This window comes from Neopsephotus bourkii, unplaced genomic scaffold (genome assembly GCF_033783945.1).
Source record: "Neopsephotus bourkii isolate Nb327-2 ecotype Australia unplaced genomic scaffold, CSIRO-AGI_Nbou_v1 NB_39, whole genome shotgun sequence".
NCBI classification, from domain to species: domain Eukaryota; kingdom Metazoa; phylum Chordata; class Aves; order Psittaciformes; family Psittacidae; genus Neopsephotus; species Neopsephotus bourkii.
In genome coordinates, this window is record NW_026900556.1 from 754,671 (window position 1) to 771,748 (window position 17,078).

Sequence of the window (17,078 nt, forward strand, 5' to 3'; positions counted from 1 at the left end):
TCCCCCAAAGACCTGGACAGAACTGTTTACCAGTTCATACATGTGCAGCATGAAACATGGAACCTCCTTGAATCAAGGTTATAGAACAGTATGTATAATGATCCTTCTGCTGTAAGCTTCTCCTTGCGATTTGTTATCTTTTCTAAACTCATTTCTAGATAAAATGCTAAGTTTTATGTGCTGGAAAAGGCTTGGTATTTCAACTTTTTATATATAGTTATGTATTATGTGTTCTGTTTGTGGTTGCATGTTAAATTTAGAATTCGGATCCATCATGCCTTCAGATCTCTGCTTCAGTCCCACGACTTGAGTGCCCACCCACGAGTCACCATATGTAATTAGGCAGACTAGACATAACCTAAAGCCAAACCTTGTATTTCTGAAGTTACAAAACCCCTTCCTCTTTATTCCTGCACACATGAAAACGGGAGGGTTTTTTTGTTTTGTGCCTTCAGCTTCTGTTCAGAGAATGCTGCAAGAAGAAAAAGCATGGTCTAGATTAAAATAGCTGTTTTGAATTGGTATTTAAACAAACAGGAAGACTTCTCCCACCCCCATGTGAAAGACGTGACATTTATATCAGTATACCTTTATGAAAGGAATTGAATAAGCTGAGTTAATGAGTGTTTGACAGGTATTCCATTCAAATATACAGGAGGATATTCAGATTTCATTTATATAAGGAAAGCCCCAAAACGTGGCATCTCTTAACACACAGGGGCTGTATTTGGTGCTAAAATCTTAACTGATAATTTTAAGCTTTACCCACCCTCACTCCATCTAGAGCAAAAGTAGGTGCTTCTACCAGGAGAGAAAAAGAGAGCCCTGAAGCTCTGTTAAACAGTGTTATATTAAGAATATATGGTTTATTCCAGTATATTCTGGAGATTCTAATACTTGCCTGTTCCTCTGTAGTGAATTCTCCCTGGATAGAACAGGCTCTGCTGATGGAAGGTATCAAGCATAATGGAATATAGATGGGAATAATCAGCAGGCATAACTCAGTAGTCTGAATTTCATCGGCTGTGAAATCAACAGCATAATCCTATTGCTGCTGCCAGAACACAAAATGAATTTACAAGTCAGAGCCAGGGTGATTGATCCATCACAGGATAAAGGATGGATGTAATTAGATATTTTTTCCAGATTTAAAATACAAATCTTTCCTTAACCTCTTTTTAAGCTTTTTTTTGGATAGGGCATTTGACATAAATAAATCTGTATTTGCAGCACTGAAGCCTTGACCAGGGGGAGAAATTATGTTTCTTATGTAGCACTGCTGTGAGAACAAATAAAGCATCGTTAGCATCCTAATCAGCCCTTCTCTGCCACTGAGCAGCATTGTGCTTTTGAATAAGGACCTGCATTCTGCAAGGGGCTCTGTCATGTAAAACCTATTTGGTTTGGGAAGCCACTGCTTTAAGTGACTGGATTTTTGTGTGTGTGTTGCAGTAAAGAGAGCAGAATGAACGGGCAATACCAGCAGCCGACGGATAGTCTAAACAATGATAATAAGTAAGTGGTACATTCCATGACTCCTATTGTGAAAGGTAGTTGGCTTCTAGAAGGGAGATAGGGAGTCTGCTGTATATCCTGCAGTGTGAAGTGCATTGCCATATTTGACAGCACAGTAAGTCTGAACTGTTGCAAAATAAAGCTTCATTCGTGACAACTGCCTACCCTTTAGTGGGTTTGTGGCAGCTGACTTCCAGATCCAAAGGTGATAACCCCAGCAATGGGTCTATGAGCAGAATTAAAAGCTATGGTTACAATATTAAAGGGGATGGGTGTTTTCTTTAAACAATCCTGTTTCAACTGCACTAGCAAAGGGAGTTCCAGAGAACTGAATGAAAGTTTATAGAACACTGACACTCAAAGTCCCAAGAGAACTCCAGTACAATTACAATTACACAATTGGGGTCTCTTGGTCAGGTATTGATTCCAGTTGGAATAAATGATGGGACTGGCTCAAGAATGTAAAGGGTGTGTAATTGAAACAAATATCTACAGCTTTATGGGGATAGAGATGGTCACACAAACCTTATTAAAAAAGAAAGATAAGTTTGCTACAGTCATTAGCTGATGTTACGTGTTAAAATTCTTCAGTGCACTTCATTTGGCACTAAATATTTCTAATTAAGAAATAGGAATCACACAATAAATGGATTTAAAAACTACCTAACCAGGTCTTGGTGCAGTTGTCATACAAACAAGATATCAGACTGATATAATGTGTGGTTCTACAGCAATTGATTCATTAGATGTATGGTGTTTAGTAGTGCTAGCAAAGCTCTGACAGAAGACACAACAGAGCACTGCTGGGGTTTGCATGTGTCTTAAAGTGGAGAAGTTATTAACAGTGAAGATGATTAGGTAATAAGTGCAGAGGCCCAGTAGCTGGAGCAACCTCAGAACCCTCCACCTAAGACTAAAGACCAGTGTCCATCCTAGTTAAAGGACTCAACTAGGAAGAGAGTGATTTTGTACATCACTGGCTCTGTAGGGAGTCAGCTGAATGGGTGCCTTGTTGTGGCACCACAGTGTCAAAAGAGCTCTGAATTTTGAACAGAAGTAGGACAATATCAAGTGAGATTATTTTATGGTGTTTCTATCCCAGTTTGAGAATAGCATTTTAAGAAAGAGTTAAAGAGAGTGGAGAGCATGTGGAAAAGAGCCAGTAAGCACCTAATCTTACCTTAGAACAAAATAGCCAAGGACTTCAGTATCCTTCTTTGGAACAGAGATGTGGCTGCTAATTTTCAGGCCAGCAGGCATCTGAAAGCTGGAAGTTGAAGGTGAATATATTCAGTGTTTCAAAATAGGTACAGACTTTCCATATTAGGAACAATTAAAATAATACAGCAATTTATCGCAATAAACATCGCAGATCAGCTGTATTTAAGATTATCGCCTTCCCCATCCCCAAACAAATGTGTTTTCTGATTCACTAGAGTAACTAATTTGGGGAAATAGAAGGTCAGACCAGATACTCAGTGGTCAATGCAATGCAATTGCATCAATATTGATCTATTTTAGAACAAAGATCTTTGGTAGCCAGTATTGGGAAAGCTGGTAGTTGTCATCAGCTTGGAGCTGTTGTAGTAATAAAAGGCAGAAAAGAAAAACCATGGATTTTGTCCCTGGGCAAGGATGTCCTCTTCCCAGTAAATGTTAAGAGCTGGTGTTTTATTGCTGGATCACATTCTTTACTATTGCTGTTTTGCCTGTCTTTTCCCCCTTCTGATCCATGTATTCATTAACTCTTTCCTGTACCAGGTATTCCTTGTTTGCAGTAGTTAATCACCAGGGAACCTTGGAGAGCGGGCACTATACCAGCTTCATCCGGCAGCACAAGGACCAGTGGTTCAAGTGTGATGATGCCATTATCACCAAGGCTAGCATTAAGGATGTGCTAGACAGTGAAGGGTAAGTTGTGAACTGGAAAGGGGAAATGAAGGGAAATTTTGTTAGGTTTTCCTTCCTTTCAGTCAAAAACCCCTTTCAGCATAGAGAAGACGTAATTTCTGTCTTTGAATATCTAATGTCTGTCTCTGTATGTGTCAGTGCTTCAGAAGGTTGCTTTATAATCTTGGATTTGTGGAAAGAAGGGGGGAAGGATGAGGGACATTGTTCCAATATTTGAATGGTGGCTACAAAGATGGAGACTCCCTTTCTACAGGGAAAAATATGAGGGGTAATGGGCACAAGTTACTCTTGGAGAGATTCCAGCTGAACACGAGGCAGATATTTCCTAATGAGAGCAATGAGCCACTGGAATAAATTCCTAGGGAAATGGTGGACACCCCAAAATTGGACACTTAAGATCTGGCTGGATAGGGTGCTGGAACATCTAGTCTGGGTCATGCTTTGCCTAGGAAGGATGGAACAGATGATCCTTGAAGTCCCTTCCAACCTGATGTTCTGTGATTCTATGATTGATTGGCTGACTTTGCTGTGTCTGGAACTGCATTAGGCAAGGATTGTGAGAGCAGAGCAGTAGTTTGCAAGGGGAGCATCCTGGTAATTCCTCATTTACGGGAAGCAATGGGAACTGATGCATGTTTCAAGAGTAAGGTACCTTAAAATCACAGGTCTTCGTTCTGCATTTTCAACTATGGACCTGGTACTAGAAAGAGAAGCATTTATTGTTGATCACTTATTCCTGGCATTTCCATGGATTGCTCAGTTTGTCATATTTTTTTTAACAGATTTCCCTATTTATTTTCAATTTTCACAATTCAATCAGGAAGTTTAGAGTGAGATGTCCCTGCCAATGACAGGGAGTTGGAACTGGATGATCTTAAGGTCCTTTCCAACCCAAACCGTTCTATGATTCTATGAAGTAAATCCTGTCTTATAATATGTGAGTTTTAGTGCTAAAGGATTTGACAACTTCTGCAGCAGGAGTTTGTTTTAATTCACTAACAAGTGGCCAGCTCTGGCCTTCAGTTGGGGTATGTCTGTAGAAGAAACTGCTATAGGCAAGGAGGAGATGAGACATGACACAACTGTTGCCCATCCGGCTGGTTTGAGCTCTGGTCCATTTCCCCTGGTTAAGCTTCAGGCTGACACTAAGGAGATCTGCATTGTACAAGGGAATCTCCACAGGGCATGAGATGGAATGATAGTAACTGGAAAGTCTCCAAAGTGCTTTGAAGCTTTTTAAGAGGGTCAGGCAGTGACCCTGTTGGTGTGTGGTGTGTGTAGAGATGAGTCTACTTCCCTCTGGTATGTAACTGCTTGAGGACTCGGCTCCCTTGTGTAGCAGTACACATAAAGTAATTAAGGACAGGAAGAATTCCATCCTGTTAAAACACCAGATTTGAGTACAGATTGAGACATGAGATGTTTGACTGGGACACGTGAGTCTTCCCCCACATGCCTGCTTCTTCATTCTGCTTCTGGAACAGTAAATGGCAGACGGTTTGCAATAATCCAAAGCATCTGATGCTTTGGTAATGTGACTCCGAAGCAACAGTTAAAGCACCTCTGTTGTGTTTAGTGTCATGATACTGTTAAATGGATGCTCCCTGTCTGGGCACCAACACATCCAGAGCTTTCAGGCTCTAAGAGGATTCTGTACAAGAAGAAGGTTTGACTGATGTACAACTGTTCAGCTTCCCGAGTTGCTGGTGAAGTTGTGTCAGCTGGCTTTCCTCCTCCTCATCCATGGTTCCTGTAGGGAGCTGGCATGGCCCTGGAATTGCTTCAAATTGAAAAGCAAAACAAAATTAATAGCTTTCATTTCTTAGGATCGCGTGAATGGGAACACTAATCTGCTGTGGTGCATAGCAGAGAGCTGAAACTGTACCTCTGCTTTCTTGCAGGTATTTGCTGTTCTATCACAAACAGTTCCTGGAGTATGAATAGCCTTATCCAGCAGCTTGGCAGATACAAACAAGGAAGAAAATAAGCAAGCCTTCTGAATCGACACACAAACCTACCTGAAATGAAAAGACCTATTACAAACCAACTAGCACTGAGCTGTAACAGGACCTACTTGACACTGACTGAAAGCCTGGCGGAGTAAGGAATGAACAATGTCCAACGTGTGAGGACAGAAAGGGGGAAAAAAGAGGCTACAGTCAGTCACTTAACAGAGGAAATATAAAATGAAAGGAATGCTCTGGGTGGGGGAAATGGGAGCAGAGGAGTCCGGGCACTGGTACATCTCCTGTGTTCCTCCAACATGTGTGTGTGGGAAGGCAAAGGGTTCTACCCTCATCTCCATAAAGCATCTTCTCCATTTGGTGCTTCAGCTCCAACGACCAATCATATAACAGATAAAAGTTAAATCCAAGCCCATTTTTTTATGCATATGGGTCTGAAAGCAGTAGAGTGGAGGAGGAGGGGATGACACAACTAAAGGACTTTGCAAGTATCTTTTTATTTGTGAATTTTAGTTATTAAATAAATACAGTATGAAACTATTAGGCTCTTTCTTTTCCAACAACCATAAAAGAAACCCTGGATTGTGGAACTGAAGCTACAGCACTCAAAACAGGTTTTCAAGCATGCCTGCTTGCACAGGTAATGGTTAATGCCATCGGACTGCTCATCAAAAGCATCAGCACAGATTCTTTTCTGTTTGAGCCCTTTTTTTTTGGTTTTGTTTTCTATAAATAGCTATTTTCTTAATTTTTTTTCCTTTTATTCCCTTTTTTTTTTTTTTTTCCACGAGAATGAAATTCATAAATGCAACCATCAGTAAAAATGAATGAATTGGCGTGTTTATACTGTAAGAGTGGTCTTGGTTCTTTTTCCCCCGAATCTTGTGAAGAAGTTTGAATTTCTCAAAACTGCTTGTTCTGTTGTTGCTGGGTTTGGTTTGGGGTGGTTGGGTGTTTTTTTTCCTGTTCCCTTGCTGTCTTCCAAAGGTTTCTATGTGCCACAGGAGACAACTTGAGCATTGAAAACTGTACCATCTGTTGGAACCGGCTGCTGCTGGGGGCAGCAGTGAGCGGTGGAGCTGCTTCTATGGAGCACTTCTGCAGTGCACTCGAGTTTTAAGTAAACAACACATTTTCCTGCTCTGTGCCTAGGCTGGTTTTGGTTCCTTGTATCCTGCCACATGTATTAACTCCTCACGCACTCCTCCCTGCAGAATCACAGCCTCCATATCTGTAAGTTGCAGCACTCAGTGCACCAGCTCACTCTGGCTTTGTCACAGACATGGGTTTGCTCCCGTTCTGCTCCATCACCACGTTGGCTTGGTGAGACTGCAGCAGTATCCACCCCTGTGCTGTGTCTTGCTCTCAGGAAGCTGGGCTTGAATTGCAGCTGAAAAGAGTAAAAATAGCTTTGTTCTACCTTCTGGAACCTGTTGAGAGCTGTGTGTAAGAGGCACTGTATTGACGGGTGTAAGAGCCACACCAAAAAGGTCATTGAGCTCCAGGCAAGCCTTAAACTTTACCACTGTGGGTAAAACAATGGATGTGCCTTAAGGTTTTTGATTCTGTGCTCTAGCAGTGAGTGAGAGGTGGCCAACCTGCCCATGACAGAGGTGGAAAACAGCTTAATAAACAGAAGAAATAGGAGGAAAAATAAGGGAAAGGAGTTTGGTTTTTAAATGAGCATCTTACAAGAGCTGTGTCTGATCTGTACACACACTGGAAGAAGACTGGGAGCGATCTCTGCGACAGCTTGCACCAGGGAAGGAAGAAGAGAGAGCGAATCGAAGCACCTTGAATACCAAATGAGACATGGAAAACGTTCCGTATGGTGCGGGAGGTACCTAAAGCTGCATGATTCCTGCAGGAGCAATCCCCTCCTCTCATTTGTAACCCATCTTTCCCTGTCGTCACGCTTGAAATCGTGTTCAGTTGTAATTGGGTGCTGCAGGATTTAACCTGAGCCTTCCCGTGGAAGAGTGAAATAGGGCTGGAGAAATGCAGATGGAGGAACGTGCTCCCATGGGGAAGGGGGGGCCCTCCACTGTAGCGTGCAGATGCTCAACGCTTTCTGCTCCCTTTGAATAATGCAGCAAGCTTGCAGAGGAAGACAAGAATCAGCCTTTTATCATTCAAGGGCTGCTCCCACCTTGTCCTGTGCCGGAGGAGGAGTGCCACCGTGCGGCAGATGGGTTTCGCCGTGCCGGGGATGCTTGTTTGCTTTGTGATGCCCTGGTCTTAACCTGCTCTGTGTGATGCTGGAGCCTGAGTTAATGAATCCTGCTTCCCACTAACACATGCGTGGCCACCGGAGCTAATGCAGCCTGCGTTGTTAATCCTTTAGGAACAAATTGTTTGGGGGTGAGGCCAGTCATATAAATCAATCCTCTGTTCTCCCCCCCCCCCAAGGGCTGTGATCTGTGTCACTGCGCCAGCACAGATGGGTTTTGGTGGGAGATTTCAGTGCTGTGTTTTCGCTTTCAAAAGCAGAATTCCTGGTGTATTAAAAGCTCTTTTTCCTCTTTTTCCCCGCACCATCATCCCACCCTCCCTCCCTGGATCGCACCGGGCAAGTTTCTATTTCTAGCAGCAGTAAATCAGTGCAGGTTGCTAAAGGAGGAGAAGAGAATATTCCCTCCTCTTCCTATAGAAATGAAAGAAGAGCTGCTGTCACAGGAGCAGCACTACCCCTCGTGATGCTGCTTCTCAGACAGTCTCCTCTTACCCTTCATCTCTTCCATGCAGCTCATACACTGGTTTATGCCCTGCAGAACCAGTTCTTGCTGTGCAGCAATACACTAGTGAAGGGCTGATGGAGTTCTGCCTCCCCAGTGCAGAGGGCACAGGGGAAGGCTGCTCCTCAGTGAGGAGTGCAGGCTCACGTTGTTGTATGTTCAGTTAGCAGCAATGAATGGGCAAATGGGGCACAGAAACAGCCAGAAAGTTGCTTTAGTTACAGTATTTTGTCCCTCAGCCACTTGACTAGAGATGAAGCTTTATGTGATGCTGGTGCCTAATGAAAGCCTGAGCAAAAGCTGAGATGGAGAATGGGGTTTAACCCCTGGGGGATGATGCTCTTGCTCAAAATCAGTGCCCTTAATTCCATGTATTTTAACTCATCCCAGCTTGTGTCCTGTACTTGCAGTGCCTCTCTAATATTGGAAATGGTGGCTCCAGGTATGCTCCATAAGGGCTGTTTGCCAGTGGCTGCAAATGTGATACCAAATCTATGGATGCCTCTTGCTTTTCTAGCATCTAATGGTTGTAGCTGGGACCTTGTTTGTTCAGTTGCTCCGTGTTACCTTTTATATGGCAATCACAGTATAGTCAGCATTCCCTGAAGGAGGGGTGGGCATGGCTGTGAGGGGAAGGAATGCTCCCTTCTTGTGTATTGGGGTTGGTGGGAAGGACTGCCCCATCCCTGGCAGTGTTCAAGGCCAAGCTGGATGGGGCTTGGAGCAAGCTGCTCTAGTGGAAGGTGTCCCTGCCCATGGCAGGGGGTTGGAACTGGGTGGGCTTTAAGGCCCCTTCCAACCCAAACCAGGCTGGGATTCTGTGACTTGGTTTGTGATGACAGCCCCATCCCACCACGGTGCAGAAGGTGAGTGGCGCTGCTGGTTGCCAGTGCCATGCAGAGTGAGGGTGTAGCTGGCCGCATAATGGCTTTCCTAAAAGCTTTCTCGTTTGAATAATGGATGTCTCTAGGTCCTCAGGAGATGCTCTAATGGCAGAGCTGGTGGCACACGTTCCCTTACTCCTGTGCTATTTTTAACTGAGGTTCTGACTCTCCTTGCACAAGGAGTTCCCATGGGTGATGAGTGCCTGTACCTGGAGGTGACACTGACCATCCACAGGGCACCAGAGCTGAGATGAAGCTACGTGGCCCTGCAGGAGCAATGTGCTGGGAAGGGGCAGCGTGACAAGGCACTGCATCTGCTTAGGAGGGCTTTCCTTCTGGGCCCCCATCCTCGCTGGGCAGGAGCAGAGGCTGAGCAAGAAGCAAGTGGAGACTAAAGCATGTAGGAGATGGAAGGCAGGGGAAGAAAGAGCAAAGCTGAGTGGAACAGAGACCGAGAGACTGGGGGAAGCTGCAGTAGAGATGAGGCTACACAAAGAAGCAGGATGAAGAAAAGCTGAGGCTGAGCAGGAGTGGGAGGATGAGGAGGAATTGAGGCTGGGCATGCATGTAGGCCAGGGTGGTTTCTGGGGCTGGAAGGCTTCCAGAGGTATAGAGGAATTGGGATGCTGATGATGCTATGGTGTTGGAGATATGAGAGCTGAGGCTGCAGGGCAGGAGGCTACAGGACCAGAGACCATAGAAAGAGATGCCTTGAGACCAGGGCCACATTGGGTATGTGAAAGGAGATGCCAAGAGGGAATGGGAGGCCATAAAGGGTCTTAGGTTTAGAGGGTGCAAGGTGGGGCAGGTATGGAAGGTGAGAGTCCCATTGACTGAGGGTAGGAGGGGGAAGCTGTTGCTATAGCCTGCCAGCAGCTTGCTTATGACCAGGGTCTGCATTATGTTCCCTGCACACATGGGTTAGCCCTTGTCCTCCCCATCACACTGTGGGTGATGGCTTTCAGGGCTCACCCATCACATTCAGGAGACCCACCTGAGTAAAACAAGGCTGCAGGTTTGACAGGGCTTCTTATTGTGCCCTGGATGCAAACACAGCACGATGCAAAACTCATCCTTTGTGCTACATGGGATGAGGACTGTGCTAAGCAGAGGGAAGAGGTGAAAAGCAATGCACAGACACCAAGACAGGGACACTGGCTTTGTGCTAGTGCCTGCCTTTGTCATGGTGCTTTCTTTAGTGATAAGAAAACACTGATGTTTAAACAAATGCATAATATGGAGGGGACAGGTCTCTATGCCTTCAATCTGCTCATTTTCCAGCCCTGATTTGTGCTTATTATATTGGCTCATGTTTATTCTTCCAAGTTGGAAGCTCTGGTTTTAGGCAGTGGAAGGGATGAGCTCCTACCAGGGGTGATTTCTCACCAAGCAAACCATTCCTATGCTCTTTAGTGAAAATGAGAACTTCAAGTTACATATGGAAACGCAGGGTCTTCCACAGCAGCTTCCAAAGCCAGGTCAGATAGAGCCTGCCCTCAAAGCAGCTGGATCTGTAGCTGCTTCATCTCCTTTCCCAGCTGGTTTGAGTAACCCAAAGCAGACAGGCATAAATGCAGTCTCAGAAAGTTCTCAGCCTTGGATGAGTTTTGCTGTTAAACCCAATCCCATCAGGGATTTGGTGCCTGTCCCATGGAGCATCGCCTCCTGTCGCAAGGCAAAGCCTCACCGTCACCCATGTCCTGTCCTCCCTTCCCAAGCAGCGTTGAAAGGGGGCAGTGGAGATTCCAATGTTGTGTCTTAGCAAATACAATGTCCTGGAACAAAACCCATATTAAAGACAGAAAACTACACCTGAGAACATGGCAATGGCATTCCATGGGCGTTGTAACTTCCATGAGTGACTTGTTGGGTGTGAATCCATCTTTGAGGTGCTTACAGCTCTGCTTGCAATCGCTTGTGTTGCCCAGTCGAGTTCTCAAGCAGGGAAAGGGGTCATTTCCATGGGGACACCACAGTCTGACCCTGACCCTTTGCTGAGACGAAGTGATGCTGCTGGTGGAACCAGGATGAAAAACCCCAGTGAGCCATCACTTCCAATGGATGGGCTGCGTGGAGGAGCCTGCAGAGGTCAAGTCAGAGGATGAAGGCACTGCTAAATGGGAAAAGACTTCTTTCACTGGGAATATATAAGGAGAATTCCTGAGTGGAAGAAGACAGCACTGTAACCTACAGCCCTTGGGCAAAGGGTTCTGGAAGAAGCTGTTAGAGTCACTGGAAACAGAGGGTGAAGCAGCCGTGTCCTGGGGGCAGAGGGAGCATCCCTCCTTCCTGACCCTGATGCTATGGGCATCACACCATGGGCGTCTTCTCTTGGGAAGGAGAACAGATGATTTTGAAGTGGCCATCATCAGGGCTGGGCATGGCCCCAGCGCTCCCCGTGCTGCAGATCCCGCTGTGACAGGGAGCAGCTCTTTCCCCAGTGGGACAGGAGGTGCTGGGGCATGATTTGGTCTCTTGTACAGCAGAGCCTTGCCCAGGGAAGCAGAAGCCGCAGGTTTCCACCGGCTCTGGGACCCTGCTCCCGGTGGATCCATCCCCAACGCTGCCTGCTTCCACCAGATGGTCTGCAAATGAAGTGTGGGTTAGATTAAAGGGGTTTAGGAGCAACTTTTCCCTATGGAATGCTCTGCAGAGCTGCTCCTGGGGCTGGGGAGGACATCCACCTCCTGCCACCCTGCTAAAGCCCGTGATGCCTGTAATGCATCACCTCCATACCCACACCTAGTCCTGCCACCTGGAAAATGCCTGGAAATCGGGAAGTGCCTTGAGCAAGGAAGCTGCAGGCTCAGCATTAAGCACTTGTAGCATTTATAACATCAGATGTAAGTCGTGTGTTCATTCAAAGCTGCTTTTGTAGCACGTGCCAATGCGACGGTGAGGGATGCTGGAGCTGCAGCAATGGGACAGGCTGGCTCCAGGGACCCACCCCGCTCTGCTCCATCCTCCGGGATCCAATAAGCAGGAGCATGGAAAAGCACCCAGTCAATCTCTTTGAACCCAGAGTGAATGCTCAGTGCCAGCCTGTCCTTTGACCAGAGCAGACAGGAATGGCTTGAACTGCAGTTCTGCTGGAGGGGGGCTCGGAGCAACGCAACAGCTCCAGGGCTTCTTCTCTGTGCTTTGTGACATCCAACAGGACTGGCCTTGGGCTGTGCGTGCAGACATGGGTGAGTACACAAACCCTTTTTGTAAAGGTAGGGAAGAAGAGAAGGAGGGGGAATAAAAACCTCTCTTGTGATGGTGTGGCTGCTCCATCCCTGCGTTGCTCAAGGCCAGGTTGGACAGGGCTTGGAGCAAGCTGCTCCAGTGGAAGAGGGCTTGGAAAGAGATGAGTTTTAAGGCCCCTTCCAACCCAAACCGTTTTGTGATTCCATGTTCTTGGTTTACTCCACGTTATCCTTTCCTTTTCTCTTTCATGCAAAGACTCGTGCCTGGAGCCTGCCCCCATCCCTCTCCCATTGCCCGCAGTGCATCCAGCGCTCACCTTTGGAGGAGTCCTCCCTGCGGTGGCAGGTCCCGGCGCTGTCTTGGCAGGAGACCCCCTCTCCCTTCCTCCGCAGGTGGGTCCAGCCCAGGAGCAGGGAGCAGAGCAGGGCGCAGAGGCAGAGCCCCAGCAGCAGGTACACCACCAGCCACGGCTCCTGCTCCGGGGACATCTTCTGCTCCAGTGCGGGTGCTGAGGCCGGCATTGGGGTGACCCCCAGGGCACCCGCTGTGGGTCAGGCAGAGATGGGTGAGCTGAGATACCCACCCCTGCAGGTCCATGCTTTGCGCTATGGACTTTCCAATAGGGGAAGTGCTAATAGAGGCACCCCGCAGCCATGCACTGCCTCCATGCATTCCTTTCTTATGGCGAGGTAAAGGAGATCCCTTCCCACACCCCATTCCCACCCTCCCTCCTCCAGTGACCATGTCTCAACACCACTGTGGGACTTAGGAATGCAGGGACTCTAACCCATCCCGTTCCCAAGGGCTGGAGACAGCTCAGCGAGTGGCAAACACCATTGCTGGTCCTGCCCCTGGCTTGAAGAGCCCAAGGAGGGGTCTATAAAAGGGAAAACGCTCTGTATGATGAGGACATGGGAGAGGGATGCAGTGGAACGGCAGCACACAAACACATCACCCTAGAGTGAAGAGATGGGGATTTGCTGCCTCTTCAGTCCCATAACCCGGCTCCTCTTCCAGCCCAGCTCCGTGGGTCCTGCCCCACATCCCCTGCCCTCTGCACATCCCTACCTTCGCAGGACGGGCTGCACTGCTTGGGATGCTGCCCGCAAACCGTGCTGCAGTTGATGCAGTTTTTCAGCAGCTTGTCATAGTAGAAGCCGGGTTTCCTGTTGCAGTCCATGGACTCTGCACAGGGGAGGGAAGCAAACATGGGATGCTGAGCACATCCCCCCTGCTGTGTGAGCACCAGGCTCCCAAACCACCCCCAGCGCTTGGGTTTATGTGAGGATGAGCCTGGGGCAGCTCTGAGCAAGCTCTGATGGGCGCTGCTGGTGTCGACAGCAGCTCCATGGCTCACAGGGGGCAGATCTGTGGTGCTTTGGGGCTGTATAACGGATGCTGGGGTGATGCAGCTGCATGGGAAGGGGATGGGATGCAGCCAGACATGGAGCTGTGCTCCCCTGCAGCACCACAGCTCCTGCTTGCTCCTCTTAGACCTGGATCAGCATCTCCTATGCTCAATGAGGAGAGGTGACTTGTCACCACGCATAGGGCTGGTCCCCTGTGTCCTAGGACAGGGTGCAGCGGTCCCACACTGTGGCTGGGTTGGGAAGGGGCCATGCACAGGGCTGTGCTCCGGGTTTGGGTGCCAAGTGCATCTGTCTTGTCTCTTCCTCCCTCCCTGTTATCATTACACCTCGGTGCCTGCCCCAGTGCAGCTCTGCAGACCTACAGCTTGGCTTCATCCCTGTCCCCATCAACTCAGCCTGCTGTGTCCTGAGGTCATAGAATGGTTTGGGTTGGGTCATCCAGCTCGTGATCATTTGGGTTCATGATCATCTAAAGTCCTGCCTTTGGAGGGTGCAATGTCCCTGATGGGGTTACCAGTGTTGATGCAGGCTCCCAGAAAGGAGCAGTGCAGCCATAAGGCCAACCTGAAGTCTGTGCCATTGCCTCCCCATGGCTGGGAACCTGTCAAACCCCAGCAACTCCATTCAGCTGAGCCCAGAGCCTGCCCCATGGCTCCCCCCCCGGGGCCGCATCCTCAGTCCCATCCCTGCCCTGGCTTGCAGTGGGGCCGCACTCACCGCACAGAGCCGCGCACCTCCTCACGGCAGGGCGCCCGCACACGAGGCTGCAGGGGATGCACTGGCAGACCAGTGTGTCCCAGTACTGCTGCTCCGTGCAGTTGGGCACGGCATCCCCTCCGGCACGCGGCCCAGCCATGCCTGTGGGACAAGAGGCATGTAGGTAGGTGCTGGGTTGATCCCCATGGTGCTGGGCTCATCCCATCACAGCCCAAAGTGTGCTTCAGGCTTAGCAAACCTCAGGGGGCACGCAGGGAGAGTATAGGCTGTGCCCTGAGGCCCTAGGGATGGGCGCATCTGCCTGTGGGATGCATAGGGTGGGATCTGCTCCCCTGACAACCACAGCAACGCATCAGGGTGATCACTGGGGATGTCTGCTGGGACAAGGTTTGGTTCTGGAAACTTCTGGATGCCTCTGTGGTGTCCGGGTGGTTTGTGTCATCCCGTGTGTCATCTCTGCCACCTCTCGCTGGTGTTCCGGCCTCATAATGAAACCCCTTTCTGATGTGTAAAACTCCCCAGTGCAGAAGGAGGGACGTGTCTGTCTGACAGCTGGAAGCACTGGTTCAACCACCACCACCTGCGATGCAGGAGGTGGACAAACCCTTGTCCCTATGAGGAACCATTGTCCCCGTGCCTACATGGGCTGGGTGCGATGCCAAAGGCACAGGAGAGGAGCAAACCCCAACCAACAGCTTCCACTTTGAAGAACCATTCTCCTATGAAGCATTTACTCATTGGCAGCTGCAGTATCTTTGCATGTCCCCATCTTTGGGTGCTGCTTCTGTCTGTGTGAGCCCTCATCTCTACCACTGCAGACAGAGCACCATCGCTGGTCCATGTTGATGCCAACAGCTCAGGGCTCCTGCTGCCGTGCCGTGCCATGCATGAGGCCTGTGGCAAGCCCAACCAAGCAGCCCCAGGAAGCCCTAGCCCGGTGGCAATGTGCTGTTTGCCAACCGAGAGGGCTCGTGGGTCACCGCATCCCTCCCCGGAGCCGGGAGCCGCAGCTGTTTCCTGCTGGGGTGATGATGCTGGTGCTCATGGGGACCAGAAGGTTTCAGGCTCCCCCAGCACCATAGCAAGGTCCTGGTACTGTTACCTTTGATGGTTACATGGAGAAGCCTCCATGTTCCGATGGGGATCAATCCTTCTGTTTCTTGGGACATGCAGCATGTCCCCCTGTCCTGCACAGGGGCTGAGGATGGGCTTCCTCCATTGCCTTGCTGTGAGCTGGCTCCTATCCAGGGCAGCACATCGCATCCTCAGGGATGAATCCGGGATGCTGGCCTTCCAGTCCCAGTTGTTCAATTAACACTGCTCTAACAGCTAATGATTGCTTTCTATTGAGCACACTGAAGACGTTCCCCAGGGCAGAGCGACCGCTGCTCTCCTCGGATGCTCTTTGAAGATGCTTTGTACCCGAGGAGAACGAGAAGCCCCCATGGATGACAGCAAGCGCTGGGTGAGCCCATCCTCACTCCCCAGTGGGGTTTCACATGGGATAAGGGAGATCTAGGGCCGTGTCTAAGCTGTGGGGCTGCAGCTGGGCAGCTCCTTCCCTGCTGCTGCTCCAAGGTTATATCCAAGGGGGTTTATGGCCCCATCTAGGGAATCCCTGCCCAGTGGCTGTCCCACGGAGCCTCAAGGTACCTGTGGTGCCCCTGCTATGGAGTAGCCAGGCTTTGTAGCCATGCACGTTCCAGCAGAGCCGGGTGCATCCCCCCTCTGCTTCTGCACCCACTTGGGGCAAGCACCCCAAACTCCCCTATGGACCAAAGCATCCAAAGCATTAAGCACCCATTCCACCTCCAGCCCCATGGCACTCGCTGCCATCACCTGGGGACCCCCCCCTGCTCCCTGCCAGCACTGTGGGCATGCCCCCATGTCCCCTCTCCCCCCTGCAGCCCCTCCATGGGGTAACTCACGTCTGTCGGTGTCTAATCCCCCTCGGCTCCTGCCATGGCAATGGGAGCTGCAGCCCTGAGCCCTTGCCTCGCTCGAGAGGTTTATTATTAGGGGTTGATTTGGTTAATGCCTGGGCCATGCGTTTCCGGGGGGGTTCCCCTTATCCCTTCCATGCAAATGGACTGCACGCACACTGCCTCGCATTGGGTGTCCAGGTACCCCGTGGTGTGGGGTCACTGGGGGTCCTGGGCCATGCAGGGGGGCTTGCAAGGGAGAGGGATCTGCCCTTGTGTTGCGTGGCTGCAATGGGATGTTCTATAGGGGAGGGAGCCCCCGGGGTGAGGAGAGCTGGGGGGACCCTGTGGTTATAGCTGTGTCAGAGCAAAGGGGCTCCATCAGGGACTGTAGTGATAGGACAAGGGGTGATGGGTTCAAGCTGAGACAGGGGAAGTTTAGACTGGATATAAGGAGGAAGTTCTTTACTGTGAGGGTGCTGAGGCACTGGAATGGGTTGCCCAGGGAGGTTGTGAATGCTCCATCCCTGGCAGTGTTCAAGGCCAGGTTGGACAGAGCCTTGGGTGCCATGGTTTAGTGTGAGGTGTCCCTGCCCATGGCAGGGGGTTGGAACTGGATGATCTTAAGGTCCTTTCCAACCCAAACCATTCTATGACTCTATGACACGCAGCCACAGGGCATTCTGTGCTCTCTCATGGCACAGAACCCCATGAGTAGCATCCCATTGATGGCTCGGTGCTGGTCATCCTCTCCTACTTACAGCTCACCCTGCCTCCAGTTGGGACCAAGCATCATCCTGTGCACCCATCCTTTCCCTGGCCATAGAGGGTGGCCAGCCCATGCCATTGGCCTGGCTCATGGCACGTAAAG

General features: G+C 49.4%; 2 protein-coding genes across 4 annotated transcripts in view; one reads left to right on the forward strand and one right to left on the reverse strand.

The window, feature by feature from the left end:
• The window catches only part of USP22 (ubiquitin specific peptidase 22), a 100,190-nt gene extending 94,260 nt beyond the window's left edge, over nucleotides 1–5,930 (forward strand). For all 3 annotated transcript variants that reach the window (XM_061346233.1, XM_061346229.1, XM_061346235.1), the window contains 3 exons: nucleotides 1,453–1,515; nucleotides 3,277–3,426; nucleotides 5,328–5,930. In XM_061346233.1, coding sequence (XP_061202217.1) covers nucleotides 1,453–1,515; nucleotides 3,277–3,426; nucleotides 5,328–5,370 — 256 coding nt within the window. In that variant the 3' untranslated portion in view covers nucleotides 5,371–5,930. The remainder of the gene's footprint in view (nucleotides 1–1,452; nucleotides 1,516–3,276; nucleotides 3,427–5,327) is intronic.
• A 4,383-nt stretch (nucleotides 5,931–10,313) lies between these two features.
• TNFRSF13B (TNF receptor superfamily member 13B) lies at nucleotides 10,314–16,445 on the reverse strand. Its single transcript, XM_061345707.1, has 5 exons — nucleotides 16,214–16,445; nucleotides 14,286–14,426; nucleotides 13,267–13,383; nucleotides 12,515–12,742; nucleotides 10,314–11,594 (listed from the first exon to the last, which is right to left on the reverse strand). The coding sequence occupies exons 2-5, from the start codon at nucleotides 14,422–14,424 to the stop codon at nucleotides 11,320–11,322; spliced, it is 759 nt and encodes a 252-aa protein (XP_061201691.1). The 5' UTR covers nucleotides 14,425–14,426; nucleotides 16,214–16,445; the 3' UTR covers nucleotides 10,314–11,319.
• Nucleotides 16,446–17,078: the final 633 nt, after the last annotated feature.

What these genes read in the sequence shown, in the direction of transcription:
- TNFRSF13B (XM_061345707.1), bottom strand. Translation starts at nt 14,424, where the DNA reads ATGGCTGGGCCGCGTGCCGGAGGGGATGCCGTGCCCAACTGCACGGAG. An exon ending in GTGCAGCCCGTCCTGCGAAG is followed by an intron (nt 12,743 to 13,266) that starts GTAGGGATGTGC and finishes CCTGACCCACAG; the next exon opens with CGGGTGCCCTGGGGGTCACC. An exon ending in CAGGGAGGACTCCTCCAAAG is followed by an intron (nt 11,595 to 12,514) that starts GTGAGCGCTGGA and finishes CTTCATTTGCAG; the next exon opens with ACCATCTGGTGGAAGCAGGC.